This window comes from Sapajus apella, unplaced genomic scaffold (assembly GCF_009761245.1).
Source record: "Sapajus apella isolate SASKATOON/1434 unplaced genomic scaffold, GSC_monkey_1.0 scaffold65, whole genome shotgun sequence".
Lineage (NCBI taxonomy): Eukaryota > Metazoa > Chordata > Mammalia > Primates > Cebidae > Sapajus > Sapajus apella.
The window spans coordinates 10,209,833-10,228,797 of NW_022437005.1; the positions used below are offsets into that span (position 1 = coordinate 10,209,833).

Here is an 18,965-nt window from a genome sequence, read left to right on the forward strand (position 1 = left end):
GTTTGGAACTTGTTATTGGTGTGTCCAGGGATTCAATTTCTTCCTGGGTTGATATTGGGAGGTTGCATGTTTCCAGAAATTTTTTTATTTTTTCTAGGTTTTCTAGTTTGTGTACATAGAGGTGTTTTTATTAGTCTTTGAGGGCTTTTCATATTCCCGTGTGGTTGTAGGCAGTGTCTCCTTTGTCGTTTCTGATTGGGTAATTCACATCTCAGTTTTACTCAGTTTAGCTTGATTTTGGTTATGTTTTTGTCTTCTCCTAGCTTCAGGATTGATTTGCTCTTGTTTTTCTAGTTCCTCTAGGTGTGATGTTAGCCTGTTAATCTGAGATCTTTCTAACTTTTTGATTGGGATGTTTAGTGCTATAAACTGTCCTTTTAATATTGCTTTAGCTGTGTCCCAGAGATTCTGGTATGTTGTATCTTTGTTCTCACTAGCTTCAAAGACTTTCTTGATTTCTGCCTTAATTTTATTGTTTACCCAAAAGTCTTTCAGGAACAGGTTGTTTAATTTTCATCTAATTGAATGGTTTTGAGTGATCTTCTTGCTATTGATTTCTATTTTTACTGCACTGTGGTCTGTGAGTGTGGTTGGTATGATTTTTGTTTTTTAAATATGTTGAGAATTGCTTTGTGGCTGATTGTGTGGTCAATTTTAGAGTATATCCATAAGCAGATGAGAAAAAATGTATATTCTGTTTTTTTGGGGTGGTGAATTCTGTAGTTATCTGTTAAGTCCATTTGGTTGACAGTTGAGTTCAGTTCCTGAATATCTTTGTTAGTTCTCTGCCTCAATGATCTGTATAATACTGTTAAATAGGTTTTGAATCCTCCCACTATCACTGTGTGGTTATCTAAGTCTTTTTGTAGGTCTCTAGTAACTTGTCTTATGAATTTGGGTGCATATATATTTAGGATAGTTAGGTATTCTTGTTGCATTTAACCCTTTAACATGATGCAATGCACTTCTTTGTCTTTTTTAAATGTTGCTGCTTTAAAGTCTGTTTGGTCTGAAATTAGACTAGTAACTCCTCCTTTTTTCTGTTTTTTGCTTGGTAGACTTTTCTCCAATCCTTTACTTTCGGCCTGTTGCATGTGAGTGTGTTTTTATAGGTGTTGTTGCATGTGAGATAGGTCTCTGGAAGATAGCATAATATTGGGTATTTCTTCTTTATCCAACTTGCTACTCTGTGCCTTTTATTGGGGCATCTAGTCCATTGACTTTCAAGGTTAATATTTATGTGTGTGGATATGATCCTGTAATTATGTTGTTAGCTGTTTATCATACAGATTTGATTCCACATTTGCTTTATACTGTCAATGGCCTAGGTACTTAGGTGTGTTTTTGTGGTGTCTGGATGGTCTTTCCTTTCCATATTTAGCACTGTCTTAAGGAACTTTTGTAAGGCAGATCTAGTGGTAATGAATTCCCTTAGCATTTGCCCTTCTGAGAAGGGTCTTATTTCTCTTTCACTTATGAAGCTTAGTTTGGCTGAATATAAAATTCTTGGTTGGAACCTACTTTTAACATTTTTTTCTTTCATTTTGACTTTGGAGAATCTGAAGACCATGTGTCTCGGGTATGGTCATCTTATATAGCATCTTGCAAGAGTTCTCTGCTTTTTCTGAATTTGAATGTTGGATTCTCTAATGAGGTTGGGAAATTTTTCATGGATGACATCCTGAAATATGTTTTTCAAGTTGCTTGCTTTCTCTTCCTCTCTTTCTGGAACACCAATGAGTCTTAAATTTCGTCTCTTTATATAATCCCGTATTCCTCGGAGATTTTGTTCATTCTTTTTTATTCTCCTCTTTATTTGTGTGTGGTTGATGTAATTTGGAGAACCAGTCTTCAAGTTCTAATATTCTTTCATCAGCTTATTCTATTCTGCTGTGAATAGCTGTGATTGTATTATGAAGTTCTTGAAGTAAGTTTTTCAGCTCCATTAGATCAGTTTTGTTCTTTCTTGAACTGGCCATTTGGTCTTTCAGCTTCTGGATTATTTTATTGTATTCCTTTAATTGCATGGATTAGGTTTCGACTTTCTCCTGAATCTTGATGATTTTCTTTCCTATCCATATTCTGAATTCTAAGTGTGTCATTTCAGCCATTTCAGGCTAGTTAAGAATCATTACTAGGGAAGAAGTGCAATCTTTTTGAGTTAATAAGATATTCTGGCTTTTTGAGTTGTTAGAGTTCTGGCACTGGTTCTTTATTTTTGCTGTGGCCTGATGTTTCTTCAGTCTTTGAAGTTGCTGTCCTTTGGATGGGGTGTTTTTGTCTTATTATTTTTTTTAATGTCCTTGGGATTTTGATTGTTTTCCAAGGTGGGTTCAGTCACCCGGTTTCATTTATCAGCACTCCTGGGCTGCATACCCTAATCTGGGTGGCTAGTACCAGGTCCCCAGCTTTGTTTCCTAACCCCATTGATGTTAGGAAACTGCTGTGCTGGAGGGGCTGAGGTATTCCCAGTCTGTTGGTCACAACAGCCCAGTGAATAGTGCTGGCCAAAGCTCTTCACTGGGGTGGTGGCAATGGGATCCATGCTCACTTGTGTGTGCCAGCAGCATGGCAGGGCACCCATGTGTCAGCTGGAATACAGCACTGGTGGGATGAGGGTGGCAGCATTCCTGCATGCACTCAGGGGCATGCTGAGGGTGGGGAACTGGTTAGGGCAGGGTTGCTGGCTTCTGTGCACACACTTGCACTAATGTTGGCAGTGGTGTGGCATGGGCAGGGCTGCCAGCATCCATGGGCTTGTTTGTGCCATTGGTGGCGGTGTGAAAAGATGTCCCCGCATCAGCAGTGGTGAGCCATTGGTGTGGGTATACATGGTAGCAGTGAGGTGGCAGGATGTGTGCACATCAATGCAAAGGCAGAAAATTGGAGGGAAAATCTGCCCATGAGTGCTGGCGAAGCAATGAAAACATCAAGGTGAGTAGAAGCCATCAAAGCAGTGGGGAAATGCTATAGCAGGTGGCTTGGGACCAGTCTGCTGAAGGTCAGGTGCAACCTACCAGTGAAGGAGCTAGGAGGAAGGCCCCAAGGAAGCACTCTGATTGGGCATCAGAGTGGCAAGCAAGCATGGCCAGTCTGGTCCCACCTCATGGACAAGACCACCTTGCTCTGTCCAGGTCTGACAGTCACTGTATGACTGATGTCTCCTAGAGGAGCATGACTAACCATGAAGGATGGGCACCCCGGCTGTGCTCCACTACAGATATTCCCATACCAAACTCTCTCCGCTCCACACAGGCTGGAGTTCTGCCCCTGCCACCTCTCTAAGTAGTTACTGTCCTTGTCAAGTCCCTACCATGTCAAGTATCCATGGGGGTCTTGGGGTCTCCCATTGCTAGGATTTTGGTCTTCCACAGTGGGAGTAGGCCGGCCCTCACCTGTTCAACTCATCCCTTCCTTATGAGTCACTGGAGGCCAGAAATGAGTCTAGGTGCTTGGCAGTCCCTTTCGGCATTCCCAGATTCTTTTAACAACCATTCCAGCATCCACATCCTTTCTCCATCTACTGTCAATGCCTTCCTTCGGAAGATCTGCTCAAAGACTGCCAGTCTTCCCAATGTCCCAGGCTCATGGTAGGCGATGTTCCTTCTGGCTGCATCTCGTCAGCCATCTTGGCTCCTGTCTTCATTGTGGTTTTGATTTACATTACTCTGATGACTAGTAATGTTGAATATTTTTTCATGTTTGTCGGCTGCTTGTATGTCTTCTTTTGGGACGTGTCCATTTATGACCTTTGCCACACTGGCTTTTTAGTTTCCTTTTTGTAGGAATTTGCCATTAGAGGAGGTCAGTGGAGTTAGGGAGAAACAGCAAAAGAGATGGAGAGACATAGACAGAATGAGCCCCTAGGGATAGCCTAGCTGCATCCATTAGGTGGTCATCAGTGCCTTTTAGTGGACACAGTCATCTCAGTTCAGTGGCCACAGTTTCTGTGTGGTGATGGTGAGTTCTAGAAGGAGACTTTCACAGCCTCCAAATCTAGTAGTAAATGGGGTTCTGAAAAGACCGAATAATGCACTCTTTCCAGACAAAACTTAAGCTTTGTCCCTGTGCAACCTGCCTTCAGCATTATCTGCAGCTGCTTGTATACTTCAGAGGGGATGAGAATTCTCTAAAGACATGTTAAAAACCAAATATCTACCCCTCTCCTCCAAATCCTCCCAGGAATCTGACCCACTAGGCCTGGGCAAGGCCAAGGAATATCCATTTCTTACTAGTACCCAGGGGATGGACATATTTCTGGTCCCTAGATTACATTTTGGGTAGTCCACTTTCAAAATACTTCTTTGAGATGTGAATGCAGACCAAACCAGAAGTGAGAAGTAGCTTACCTTGAAGGACATGGAGGTGAAGGATGGGAGAGCCAATGGCTTTGGGGAGACACACAGAATCAGGGAAGGATTCAGAATACCACGCCTGGTGGTAAAGGACTTTTAGACGCAGGTGTCAGTAACCAGGACGAAACCTCTGGAAAAGAAAGAGTCTGTTTTAAATCTTGAGAGCTGGCCTTCTGCACAGTGGCCCCTCAGAGCTGAGGCTTCCCAGTAGCTACAATTGTAAGACTCACATTTACGTTTCAGTCAATGCCAAGAATTGACTGTTTAAAGTTTTCTGATTTTAGTTATAATGAAGACTGTTCTTCTGAACATGCCATTTATGCTTATTCATGGGTATAACTGATTATTCCTCCCTTGGAGACAGAGTGCTCAGAAGTTGAATTACTCAATTTTCTTAACTTTTTAAGGATTTTTATTTTTAAATGTAATTAATTAGTTATGTATTTTAATTGACAAATAATTATATATATACGTATATACACATGAGCATATTCACAGAAACACACACACACACATATATAGTATAGAATGTAATGTTTTAAAACATGTATGCATTGTGGAATGGCTATACTAAGTTAACTAACATATGCATTACCTCACGTAGACGTCATTTTTCTGTGGTGAGAATAAAATCTAATCTATTAACAATGTTTGAGTATAAAATACATTGTTATTAACTACAGTTACCATTTTCTACAATGGTTTCCTCAAATTTATATCTTCGAACTGAAATTTTGTTTTCTTTGATGAGCATCTCTCTAACCTCAGTTTCTCCCTTCCCCACTCCTACAGCATCTGATAACCACCATTCTACTCTCTGCGTCTATGATTTCTATTTTTTAAGATCCCACATATAAGTGAGATACTGCGGCTTTTGTCTTTCTGTCCCTAGTTATTTCACTTAACATAATGGCATCCAGGTTCATCTACGTTGTTACAAATGAGAGAGAATTTCCTTCTTCTTCAAGGATCGATAATATTCTGTCTTGTATATGCACCACACTTTCTTTATCCACACATCCATTGATGGACACTTAGGTTGATTCTATGTCTTGGTTACTGTGAATCACACTGCAGTGAACATGGAAGTGCAGATATCTCTGTGACAGACTGATTTTATTTTCTTTGGCTATACACCCAGTAGTGGGATTACTGGATTATATAGTAGTTCTATGGTTAATTTTTTGAGTATCAGCTATGCTTTTATTCATAATGGCTGTATTAATTTACATTTCCAGCAACAATGTGCAACGATTCCTTTTTCTCCAAACCTTTGCCAACATTTATCTCTCAACTTTTTGATAATATTCATTCTAACGTATTAGAAGTGGCATCTCGTGGTTTGATTTATTGATACATTTCCCTGATGATGAGTGTTTTGAGCATTTCTTCATATATTTATTGGTCATTTTTGTGTCCACTTTTGAGAAACGTGTATTTGTGTTCTTTGTCCATTCTTGAATTGGGTTGTTTTCTTTCTCTTGAGTTGCTTGAAGTTTCTTATGTATTTTGAATATTCATTTCTTATCAGATGAATCATTTGCAAACATTCCCTCCCATTCCATAGGTTATCTCTTCACCCTCTTAATTGTTTCCTGGCCTGTGCAGAAGCTTTTTCATTTGATGTGATTCCATTTTTGCTCATGTACTTTTGTGGTCCAATCCTAAAAATTATTGCCAAGAAAAAATCTTATAAAGCCTTTCCCCTGTGTTTTTTTGTAATAATTTTACAGTTTTGAGTCTTACACTTAACTATAAGATCATTTTGAATTGATTTTTGTAGCTAGTGTGAGATAAGTGTCTATTTTTATTTTTCTGCATATGGATACCCAGTTTCCCCAACACCATTTACTGAAGGTACTATCTTTTTCTCCCTGGGTGTTCTTGGCATTTTTGTCATAAATCAATTGACCTTAGGCGTTTGAAGTCATGTCTGGGCTCTTTATTATTTTCTTTGGTCTATGAGTCTGTTTTTATGCTGGTGTCAAGCTGTTTTGATTACTTCAGCTTTGCAGTAGATTTTAAAAACAGGTAGTGTGATGCTTCCAGCTTTGTTCTTTTTCTCAGGATTTATTTGGCTCTTCAGCATCTTTTCTGGTTCTCATACAAATTTAGGATTGTTTTTTCTATTTAGGCAAAAGCATCATTAGAATTTTAATAGGTTTTGCATTGAATCCATAGATCACTTGGGTAATATGATCATTTTTACAATATCTATTCTCCCAGTCCATGAACATGAAATACCTTTTTTGTGTGTGTGTGTGTCTTCTTCAATTTCTTTCATCAGTGTTTTATAGTTTTTGGTTAAAATAAAAGATCATTTTTAATTTTATTCATTTATTTCTAAATAGTACATGTTTTTGGGTAAAATAGGTCATTGTTATCATATAGAAAGTCTACTGATTTTTGCATGTTGATTTTATATCCTGAAGGTTTACAAAAGTTGTTTATTAGTTGTAACAGTTTTTTTGTGGAGTCTTTAGGGTTTTTGGCGTATAAGACAATGTCATCTCTAAACAGGTATTATTAACCTTCTTCCTTTCTGATATGAGTGACTTTTCTTTATCTTGACTTATAGCAATGGTATGACTTCCAGTACTATATTACATAGAAGTGGCAAGAGTGGATATCTTTGTCTTTTGCTTGATCTTAGAGAAAAAAGTTTCAACTTTTCACCATTTACAATGTTAGCTGTGGTTTTGGCATATGCTGTATTAAAGGTTTTTTTATACCTATTTTTTGAGAGTTTTTATTCATGAAAGAGTGTTGAATTTTGTGAAATACATGTACTGAATCTATTGATAAGATCATTTGTTTTTGTTTTTCATTCTGTTAATGTGGTGTATCACATTTACAGATTTGCATATGTTGAACCAACCTTGCATTTCAGGGATAAATTCCAACTGATTATGGTGAATCATTCTTTTACCATGCTGCTGAACTCACATTATGATATTTTTGGGGGAATTTTGCATCTATGCTCTTTGGGGATATTGGCCTATAATTCTCTATTCTTATGTTGTCAGTCTCTGGCTTTCATGCAAGAGTAATGGTGGTCTCATAAAATGAATTTGTAAATAGTCTGTTCTCTTCAATTTTAAGAAATACTTTGAGAAGAATTGGTATTGGTTCTTTAAATGTTTGGTAGAATTCAGTAGGAAAGCCACCAATTTCTGGGTTTTTTTTGACAGGAGATGTTTTATTACTAATTCAATTCTTATATTCATTATTGATCTCTTCAAATTTTTATTTCTTCATGATTCAGGTTTGGTAGGTTATATGTTTCCAGAAATTTATCCGTTATTTTACATTATGCAATTTGTTGGCACATAATTGTTCATAGTCATTTAAGATCCTCTGCATTTCTGTGGTATCAGTTGTAATATCTTGCCTTTCCATTCTGATTGTATTTATTTGATTATTCTCCTTTTTTCCTAGTCTAGCTAAAGGTTTGTCAATTTTGTTTATCTTTTTAAAAAACCAATTATTTGTTTTGTTGATACTTTCCATTGTTTTCCTAATCTCTATTTTATTTCTTTCTGCTCTGATCTTACAATTTTTTTCCTTCTATTAAGTTTGGGCTTAATTTGTTTTTCTTTCTCTGGCATTTTGAGGTGCAATATTAGAATGTCTATTTGGGTTTTTTAAAAATTTGATATAGACATTTGTTGCTATAAATTGCCTTGTTAGAACCACTTTTTGCTGCATCCTGTAAGTTTTAATATATTGGATTTTCATTTTTGCTTGTCTCAAGATAATTTCAAATTTTCCTTTTAATTTATTAATTTATCCATTGATTATTCAGAAGCACGTCTTTAAATTTTCACTTTATTTGTGAATTTAAAAATCTTTTTGTTATTGATTTGTAGATTCACACCATTGTGGTCAAATAGAATACTTGATATGATTTCATTATTTTTAAATTTGAAACTTTTTTGGCCTAATGTAAATGTATCTTGAGAATGTTGTTTCTGCAATTGAAAGAAACTTATATTCTACTTCTGGTGACTGGAATGTTCTGTATATATCTGTGAGGTCATTTGGTTCAGGGAATATTCAATTATAGTGTTTCCTTATTCCTTGTTGTTGTCTATCTAGGTAATCTGCTCATAATGGGAAGAGGAATATTGAAGTTCCCTACTATTATGGTTCTGCAGTCTAGCTCTCCCTTTAAATCTATTAACTATTGAATTATATGCTTAGGTGCGCAGATGCCTTGTGTATTTGCTTTTATAATTCTTATATACTCCTAATGAATAAATGCTTTTATTATAAGGATCTTCTTTGTCTTATTTAAGTATTTTTTACTTAAAATTTATTTTATCTGATATCAGTATAGGTACTTCTGCTCTCTTTTGATATGTTTGCATAGAATATCTTTTTTCGTCCCTTTGCTTTCCACCTATTCATACATTTAAGGTTAAATGAATCTCTTGTAAGCAGCATAGACACAGATCTTATTTGTTTATCCATTCAACCATTCCATTTCTTTTGATTAAAGATTATAATATATTTATATTCGAGGTAAGCATTGACATGTAAGAACTTACACTGCCCTTTTGATCATTGTTTTCTGGCTGTTATGTAGATTTTATCCCCTTTCTTTCTCTCTTGTTTTCTCCCTTTATTATTAGACAATTTTATGCAGTGGTATGCTTTGAATTTTATTTTTATGCTAATATTTTCTTTATCTACTACAGGTTTTTGGTTTTGGTTACCATGAGGCTTACACAAAATATCTTATAGTTATAGCAGGCTATGTCAAGCTGACAATAACCTAACTTCAATTGCATTGAAAAATTCTACACTCTTCTCCCAGCATTTTGTGGGTTTGATGTCACAGTTTACATCTTTTAATATTGTGTACCCCTCAAAACAGGGGTCCCCACTCCTGGGCTGCCATCTGGTACCAGTCTGTGGCCTTTTAGAAACCAGGCTGCACAGCAGAAGGTGAGCAATGGCTGACAAAGCATTACCACCTGAGCTTTGCCTTCTGTCAGGTCAGCAGTGGCATAAGATTCTCATAGGAGTGTGAACTGCACCTGCGAGGGATCTAGGTTGCATGCTCCTTATGAGAATCTAACTAATGCCTGATAATCTGAGGTGGAATAATTCCAAAACCATTCCCTACCCCTCAACCCCCAGTCCATGGAAAAATTGTCTTCCATGAAACTGGTCCCTGGTGCCAAAAAGGTTGGGGACCACTGCCTTAACAAATCATTGTAGCTACTATTATTTCAAAGAGTTTGGTCCTAAAATCTTCATACTAAAGATATAAGGGATTTACACATTACCATTATAGTATTAGAGTATTCTGAATTTCAGGATGTCCTTAGAAACTATCAGGGAGATTTTTATTTTCATATATTATTATGTTACCAATGAGAATTATTTTCTTTCAACTAAAAGAATGTTCTTTAGCATTTCTTTTCTTTTCTCTTTCTTTCTTTTTTTTTTTTTTTCAAAGATCGAGTCTCACTGTTATTGCCCAGGCTGGAGTGCAGAGGCATGATCTTGGCTCACTGCAATCTCCGTCTCCTGGGTTCAAGCAATTCTCCTGCCTCAGCCTCCAAAGTAGCTGAGATTACAGGCACCTGCCACCATGCCTGGCTAATTTTTGTACTTTTAGTAGAGAGGTTGATTCACCATGTTGGCCAGCCTGATCTCAAACTCCTGACCTCACAATCTCCCCACCTCAGCCTTGTTGAAGTGCTGGGATTACAGGTATGAGCCACCACACCCAGCCAGTATTTCTTTTAAAGCAGGTCTAGTGGTGATGAACTTCCACAGTTTAATCTGCCTGGGAAAATTCTTATTTGTCCTTCATTTCTGAAGGACAGATTTATTGTTTATAGTATTTTTGGTTGCCAATTTTTAAAAAAAAAATTTCAGTGTATTTAATATATCATTCAGCTTTGTCCTGGTTTTTAAGGTCTCTGCTGAGATATTAGAGGATAATCTTATAATGGTTCTCTTGTATGTGACAAGTTGATTTTTTCTTGCTACTTTCAAAAATTATCTTTGCCTTTGGCAGTTGAAAATTGTATTATAATGCATTGGGTAAAGATCACTGTATATTTATTTAGGGTTATTTGGGCTTCCTGAATCTATATGTTAATTTCTAGCTCCAGATTTGAAGAATTTTCTGCCATTATTTACTTAAAGGTGTTTTGTCTTTTCCTCTTTTGTATTCCTTCTGAGAACATTCATTGGTTTGCTTGATAAGTTTTTGTAAATTCTGTAGGATTTCTTTACTCTTTTTGTGCTTTCTGTTTTGTTTATCTCACAGGGTAATTTCAAATGACCTGTTCTTAATCTCACTGACCCCTTCTTCCGGTTAATCAAGTCTACTGGTGAAGAAATTTTTCAGTGAGTCATTGTGTCTTTAGCTCCAGAATTTGTTTTGTTCTTTTTTATGGTTTCTCTCTTTTTTGATCTTATAATTTTATTTGTGTGTGCTTTTACTGATTTTATTTATATGTATTTTGATATTCTCTTGTAGTGCACTGAGCGTTTAAATATAACTACTTTGAATTTTTTTTGTCAGATATTTGTAAATCTCCACTTTTTTTAGGGTCAGTTACTGGTGCTTTATTTTTATGATAGTGTCATGTTTCCCTGATTGTTTGCAATTCTTATGGCCATGTGTTGGTGACTGTGCATTTTAAGTAGGCACTTGTTCCAATAAATATAGACTGACTTTGACAGGAAAAGCCCTTCACCAATCATTCTGTCCAGAATTCTGGGCATGGATCTGATGCCCAGAATTAGTCCGTGATAAGCTTGATGCTGGAGTTCTTGGGCAGGCTCACGTGGTGCTTGGTTCTGTGGGGTTGGGCCTGCAGCCTGGGCTCACCAGGATTGACCTGTTGATTGGGTCTACAATGATGGTTCTATAGCCTTCTTCCATGTGGTTGGGCCTGAAGGCTGAATCAACTGGGCAAGTCTGAATCCTGAGTCCACAGAGGCTGAGTTGGCACTGAGGAAACCCTAAATCTGTGTCTGCAGTGGCCATCCAGGTGCTGGGATGGGAGTGGTGCCTGTGATGGAACTGGAGCCTGAGTCTATAGATTCTAGCCTAGCCCTGGAGAAAGCCTGGAGCCTGATTCCACATCTATAGGCCTGGGTCCTTGGTTTTCAGAGGCAATCCTGAAGACTGAGTCCACAGGTGGTTCTTGAGCTTTGGTCCACAGGGAAAGCTTGTTCAGGAGTCTACTGTTATGGTTCTGGACCCAGGATACACTGAAACATGTCTAGATCTTGGGTTCACTGAGCCTGGCACTCTGGGGACAAGCCTGGGTCCTGGGGCAGTGTGATGCAGGGGAGTCCTAGAACCTGGATTTGCAAGTTCTCGTCTGGAGCATAGGTCTATAGAAGCCAGTCTGGAGGTTAGATGTGTGCATGTTGGCCTGGAGGCTAGATTCATGAGGACTGGCTTGGAGCCTGGGGCACAGGGCCTGGTTCAGATCTGGTGTCATCAACTCTTCAGGCTGACTATGGGTCCTGGGACTGTGGGGGCTGGCCTGGAACCTGGGCGTGCAGGGGAAATTCTAGAACCTGGGTTTGCAGAGCCTGGACTGGCAGTGGCAACTTCTAAGATAGGCCCGATCTTTGGGTTTACTGGAGCACAGGGTCACAGGGGATGGTCTTGAGTATATGCAGGCTTGTATATCTTCTGGTGCTGACCTGAAGTCAAGGGTTGCAGTAACTGGAGACTGACTCTGAGGGGCCAGTCTGGAGCCTTTACCTGTCAGAGCTGACCTAGTGCTGGGTTAGCCTACAACCTGGGACCACAATAGCTGTCTTAGTGTTGGGGTGGGGCTGTAGCCTTGGACCATGGTGCCAGCCTGAAAGCTGGGGTCCTGTGGGACCGCCTGGCACTGGTTTTACTATGGCAGGTGCAGTGTTGAGATCTGAGGCAAAGTTTAATACTCACTCACCTTCCTTCACGAAGAGGATATTTCTGTCCACATTGTACAGCCTGGAGTGGGAGGAAGGATGGTGTGGGTCATATAAAACTCTCCCTACTACTCTCTTCAACATTCTTTTCTTATTTCTGTGCTACCCAAGTGTTGAAATCTATCACTTGGTCTTACTAGCTCCCGTGAGGATATTTTATGTTTGCGTAGTTGCTCAAACTGGGGCATTTGTGAAGGGATGAACTTTTTTGAAAGTTTCTATTCTGCCAACTTGCTGGTATCACTCCAGGGATTTTTACTGCAATAAACATTGTGAAAATATCCTATGTAATTGGGCATGAAAAGTGGGCAATTTAATTCCTATGTTCCTGAGGTTTTCTGTCCACCTAGGCTGGTTCAGAAGTAAGCAATCGGTTAACCCTCTGTAAGTAAGTCCAAAGCCCTCTCACTCCCTTCCTGCCTCTCTCATGCACCTGCACATCCCACACTGGACAATCTCTCCCCTCTCGGAGAAAGTAGCTTGGTCTTGGTTTCCTTCTTGAACAAATCCTATACCTTTAATCTTGTGTAACTTCCATTTTGCTTAATGCTGCTCCTTTATGTTTCTTATGTTGTTATCCAGGTTCATGCACCCCTGGGGATTAATGAGAATGCAGACTTATTTTCCAAAGGTGGGGAGGCCCTGAGGTTCAACATTTTAAAGAGATTTTCCAAAGATGCTGCTGCCGTCTCACATGTCAGGACCATTTTATGAGGATGAGCCTAGAAGACTTTCCTCCACCCATCAACCTGCCAAGGACCAGGAAAAGCATGTGAGCCACGCTTCAAGAGCAGAGGCCACAAGACCCAGGGAGCCCGAGGCCCTGTCTGAGCTCATTCATGCACATGAGGTATCTGAGAGGAGATAGTCACTGTCCCTCTGGCCACATGGGTTATTGGCCCTGAGCCCTGAGACAGCAGCTCAGATGCACCACTTGTGCCGCCTGGAGCTGGCTCGGAAATCCATCTACCCAGATCCTCCCTGTCTGCCCTGATGAGAGTAACTCCATCAAACACTCAACCCCTTTCATCCAGAACTACAGCACACAAAGCTTCCGAACATGCTGATGTTTAATGATCTGTACCACATGATTAAATGGCTCAAGGTGTGTGGATTTTCTAAAACGCTGGTCTGAGATCTCAAATGCTTGCAAAACAGGATAACAAACAAGTACAGAGCTGGTCCGTCACTGGAGAGTTGTCAGGAGAGAAGTGCTGATGACCACAGAATGTGGGAGCAGTACACACCCAGGCCTGGGAGTGGCTTTCCCTCAGTGGAATCCTTCCAGGCAGGCCTTGTTCAGGAGGCCGAAGTGTGTCCTCCAGGGCCTGGTGCTGATGGTGAAGAAGCAGGTGAAAGTCTGAGAGAAGAAGCACAGGAAGGGACAGTGGGTCAGGGAGGCTCAGGAAGCTCACGGCGCAAGCTCTCAACAATGGCTTCCTCTCCACATGGTCCTTTCCCAGGTCAAGCAGTGGGAAGATGGAGGCCGTGGCCATCAAGTGCTGCCCCCAAGCCTGAGTCCTGGGCTGTTCTGGAGGTTTGAGCTGAACTGCAGCTCTCTTCTGACCCAGGGGCACCCACACCATGTTCCCTCCCTCCAGCAGTGGCTTTCAGGGGAACCCCAGGCTATCCTGGTGTAATCCCTGGACCCAAGAGTGCAGGAGAATGCATTGTCTCAGTGGAAGCAGTTCCCAGATTTCAGCGATTAGCTACTTGTTTGTTAATCTTATAATTCAGGGGTTGATTAAGCACAGGAAGAGTTTCCACAGAGCCAGGCTTTACTTGAAGCTTGTTCCCTAGAGCAGGTGCTGCAGCTTAGAAGGGCCCTGGGCAGGGCCTGGGAGGGAGAGTAGAGGGGCTCCTTCTCAGCCTCCACCTCTTTTGAGTCTAGGGCGGTGTAGGGGAACCCTGAGGTGAGAACTGCATCCACAGACAGAGGTGATGTTGGATCCCAGGTTCATCCAGAAGGCAGGGGAGGAGGTCCAGAGAGGGGACAGCTTCTACTCAGGCCCAGGAGCCTGGGACCCCTGGGGGAAAGAGCAGTCTGAAGCCCATGTGCCCTGGGTGCAGGCAACTTTAGTGGCATGACAGGGCAGAGTTGGGAAACTCAGACTGGCCGGGAGCCTGCAAGGGGACCCCTGGCTGCCTGCCCTCTGCGCTCCTCACAAAGTCACAAGCAGGGTGGCCTGGTGGAGGCCGCTGCGGGCTCACTCCTCTAAGTCTCTTTGTCAGCTGCACCTGTGCCCACACCACACCCCGTGCAGCACCCACAGCTCTGGACATGAGGGAAGCTGGTGTCCTGTCTTACTGTCTTACATCGTTCAGCTCTGGGCTTTCTTGGAAAGGGCAGTTGTCAATGTCCTCTTCAAATTTCCCACACCTAGTTCTCCCCAGCAGGAGCTCCATTGAGAATACGGTCTTGGACTCCACCTAAAGTACACGGAGAGATTAATGTGAACACGCCCCGCTTGCTGCCTCTAAGTAGCTGCTGGTGTAGGAGAATTCCCAACACTCTTCTCCATTAGGGAGCTAACCCTGGGCCTGGCATCAGGAGATCTTTAGATTGGGGAGTTAAGAACAAAAAGCAGATGGGCATGGTAGGGCAGACACAGGCTGAGTCATAACCCACAAATGTATCCTCATTTCCAGTTGTGCTTCCCACTCTCCCATGACGAGACCCCAGCTTCACTCTCGGCCAGTGTCTGAACCTGCAGTTGCATTTTCAGAGGATGGCCCCATGTGCCTAGGGGGGGTGTTGGCTATCCAAGAGTTTTCAGGGTAACCTCAGCCCTGAGGGCCAGAGGGAGCCTCATCCACAGCTTGTTGTCAAATCTTCCATCTGACCTCCAATAAAAAAATGCAAGAATGCCACCCAGCACTCCCACTACACATAGGCACACACCCTGGGGACAATGGCTTCAAGAAACACCATCTAGGGCTGGATATGGTGGCTCAAGCCAGTAATCCTAGCACTTTGGGAGGCCAAAGCAGGCTTATCATGAAGTCAGGAGTACAAGACCAGCCTGGCCAGCAGAGTGAAACCCCGTCTCTACTAAAAATACAAAAAATTAGCCAAGCATGTGGCAGGCACCTATAATTCCGGCTACTCCGGAGGCTGAGGCAGGAGAATTGAATCTGAGAGGCGGAGGTTGCAGTGAGTAGAGATCATACCACTGCACTCCAGCCTGGATGACAGTGCGAGACATCATCTCAAAAACAAAACAAAACAAATAGAAGCCCTCCACTTGGAGACGATTTTCATCGTCCATGCCTGCAGTGCCAATGAACAGTGTGTTCCTGATTGCATTCTGTAGTGACTCCATTAGAAGGAGAACATTTAGCATTAAGACCCGGTCTGAAGAAGAGTGTAAAAGAGCCTTCAGTTTATTAAGCACAGACACAACAAGGTGCGCAGAGAAGGTAGAAATCAGCAAAGAGGAACTGACCACCCAGAGGTCTTTTGGGATTGATGGGGGTTTCTTACTGCTCCTCAACCCTTACTGTTCTCTTTTTTAGTTTTTATTTTTATAATTACCTTTTTTAAAATCACATTTTTGGGAAATATTTCTTAATTACTCTCTATTGACATTTTCTGTTTAGCCCTTTTCTTTATTCTGTGTCTTTGTTTTCTTGGTAGTCCTCATTTTGAAGTCATTATTCAGCCAAATAATGTCATAAAAAGACGGAGATTAAACAATACGTTTTGCATGAGAGTCGATTAGGATCAATTTTTTAAAAATTCCTAACTTAGATGTTTTCAAAATCAAAAATTAACTAAGTTACCTTGTATTATCTCAAGTATGGACTATAACTAGTGAACAATAATCTTCAATAAGAACCCCTGTCCCCACCCCACTCCCATTTCTCCCTTAGCAGCAGATGCCAGGGCAAGAGAGGACATGGTCACCAACCTGCTCCTTCCAGGAATTCAAGATGTGCACCAGTCTGTAGGCGTAGTGGTCCTTGCTCTGTTGGTTGAAGGCGTATATGGCAAATTCCACTGTGGCGGGGAGGTAACGAGCCATGACATTGGATTCGTCACAGTCCCTTTGCTCATGGAAATGCCAGGCATGGGTCAGCAGGAGCTGAAAGTCTAAGAGAAGCAGCAGCAGCGCCCAGGGCAGAGCCCCCCTCTGCAGCAGGCCTGGCATAGTGCTGACAGCAGCCACCCCTGCCTTTGCTCTTCCCAGCCCCTGTGTGCACAGGAGTTAGCTGGACCCAGGCGCAGCCCTCAATCTCATCCGCTCAGGCACAGACTCCTCCTACTGGTCCTCAGCTCTGCCAGGACGCCCTGTCCCTTCCCACACATTGCCTCGCCTCCTCCAGCCAAGGCAGTTTAAGTTATTTCCACCATACAGCTTATGGCTGGCCCTGTATAGCAGGGTGAATTTTAAATCATGAAATAGTCACAGAAGGAAAAAGAAGAAGCACACAGATTGTGTGGAAATCCATAAGAGGAAGTAAAGAGCTTGCCTTTTACCAGGTGGGAGGGTGAGCATCACAAGGACACTGAGCCCTGGTCCCTTGGTTTCCTTGTGAGGCCTGAGCCTTGGGAGCTCATCTGCTGGCCCCTGGCTTTGTGTCATCTGTAGCCCTTACAGGTGAGCTTCTCAGGTCACCAGCTGCACCAAAGCTTTGCTCTTGCACTGTCCTCCCAAAAGATTCAAGAAGCAGGCTGAGTGGTCAGGTGCCAAACTGAGTCAGCATGTGACACCGAGTAGCTGCAAACTTGGCCCCAAGGAGAAGACAGCTCTGTGAGACAAACTTGTCTCAGCCCACACTGGTGACAGGCAGTTCTACAGGACAGGAAGGACAGAATCCTGGATTAAAGGGAGGCAGCTCTGCATGTGGAGTCACTCATCTGCCTTCCTTCTGCCCTATTTTCTCTAGGGCAGTGCAAGGCACAGGCAGGAGAGGAGCTACCCTCTGCCACTAGATATCAAAGCTGCTTCAACAGATTCTGGGTGTCCTCAGGTGCCTGGTGTCCTTGGATGATTCTGTGCCTTCACCTCCCACAGCAAACTGAGATAAGACCCGGGGAAATCTTGACTCTCACTCTCTCCTCCTTCACCCAAAAAAAAAAGGATCTCCACTGTTCAGAAAAATAACTAAGATATCAGTTTGTTCTTTTGTTGTCTAATATCTCAACAATTGTACTCTGTGAACCAAGGGAAAAAATGCTAAGAAAAAAAATGGCAACTTTTATCAACCATTTTGACCTGGAAGGGACAATGAATATTGTGAGAAAAGGGCAGGAAAGACAGAGACCCAAGTCCTGAGGCCCCAGCCCGGTCATGCCCAGCCCAGCGCTGCATGCGTTTCTAAGCCTTGTCGGCCCTGGTTCCATCTGAGCCAGAGCCAAACTTTCACCTCCCAACATCTGCAGCCCCACCAGAGACACTTACGTCTTGTGACTGGAACACCATTCTAGATCAAATGTTTAAACACTTGCCCGGGAGAGTACATGTTTCTGTCTCAATGAGATAGAGTTTGGGCTATTCTTCTGACCCTTGATCATTTTGGTCTCCATCTGACTATCCTTCTTGGTGTTCTAGAGTGAGACATTTTGCCAACACTTAGGTGATGTTAGGTGGTTACTCTTTTTTTTTTTTTTTTTTTTTGAGATAGAGCCTCTCTCTGTCTCCAGGCTGGAATGCAGCGGCGCGTGATCTCAGCTCACTGCCACCTCCACCTCCCAGGCTCAAGCAATTCTCCTGCCTCAGCCTCCTGAGTAGCTGGGACTACAGGCACACGCCACCATGCCCAGCTAATTTTTGTATTTTTAGTAGAGACGGGGTTTCACCATGTTGGCCAGGATGGGCTCGATCTCTTGACCTCGTCATCCGTCCGCCTCGGCCTCCCAAAGTGCTGGGATTACAGGCGTGAGCCACCGCACCTGGCCAGGTGGTTACATTTAAATCAATTTCCTGGCAATAACTAATCTGAAGGAGGAAATGATAATATTGTGCTGCTATAAGAATGGACATTAAATAGTGCAGGACTGGTGAAGTATGAAAAAGTGAGAGCGGGGAGTTTGGCTGAGAAGACTATGGCAGTGCAATATGGGCAAGAACCTAGCCTTGTTGCCAGATAACAGAATGGAGCGACCAGTCCCAAGTCAGCAAGACTGATTCTACAAGACCTGCTCTGACCGTGTCCCACACCTGTTCCCAGGTCACAGCAGGGCCAGCCCCAGGCAGAGTGTCACTGCATCTGTCCATACTAGCACAGCACTGGCCAGGTCAAGAAAGCTGCAGGTGAAGAGCCCTGCTGCCTGATCTAATATCAGGTCCCGAGTGTCTGCTCACAGGAGACCCCACCCACCACGCATGGAAGAAAGCAGCTAGTATGTGGGGAGCTGCTGTGCAGGAGCCATGCGCCACCTGCATCTTGATCCTCTGCCCCAACTCCAGGAAGTGGGTGACACAGAGTGGCTGAAACCTGTGTCCTGATTAGCAATGATGACAGGTGAAATCTTTCACTGTTGCATTGTTTCATGTTTTTTTGTTTTTGTTTTTTTCAGATTTTGTTTTGTTTGAGACTAGAGTCTCCCTCTGTCACCCAGGCTTGAGTGCAGTGGCGTGATCTTGGCTCTTTGCTGCAACCGCCACCTTCTGGGCTCAAGAGATTCTCCTGCCTCAGCGTCCTAAA

The 18,965-nt window shown here is 42.3% G+C and overlaps 1 protein-coding gene across 1 annotated transcript; it reads right to left on the bottom strand.

Moving 5' to 3' along the window:
* Positions 1-10,587: 10,587 nt before the first annotated feature.
* On the bottom strand, positions 10,588-17,244 carry LOC116530164 (cystatin-9-like). The gene is made up of 3 exons (XM_032248162.1): positions 16,226-17,244; positions 14,631-14,744; positions 10,588-13,674 (listed from the first exon to the last, which is right to left on the bottom strand). Exons 1-3 carry the CDS (start codon positions 16,463-16,465, stop codon positions 13,585-13,587), a joined length of 444 nt encoding a protein of 147 aa, XP_032104053.1. The 5' UTR covers positions 16,466-17,244; the 3' UTR covers positions 10,588-13,584.
* Between the last annotated feature and the right edge of the window lie 1,721 nt (positions 17,245-18,965).

What these genes read in the sequence shown, in the direction of transcription:
- LOC116530164 (XM_032248162.1), bottom strand. Translation starts at nt 16,465, where the DNA reads ATGCCAGGCCTGCTGCAGAGGGGGGCTCTGCCCTGGGCGCTGCTGCTG. An exon ending in TGAATTCCTGGAAGGAGCAG is followed by an intron (nt 14,745 to 16,225) that starts GTTGGTGACCAT and finishes CGTGTACTTTAG; the next exon opens with GTGGAGTCCAAGACCGTATT. An exon ending in AAAGCCCAGAGCTGAACGAT is followed by an intron (nt 13,675 to 14,630) that starts GTAAGACAGTAA and finishes TTCTTCTCTCAG; the next exon opens with ACTTTCACCTGCTTCTTCAC.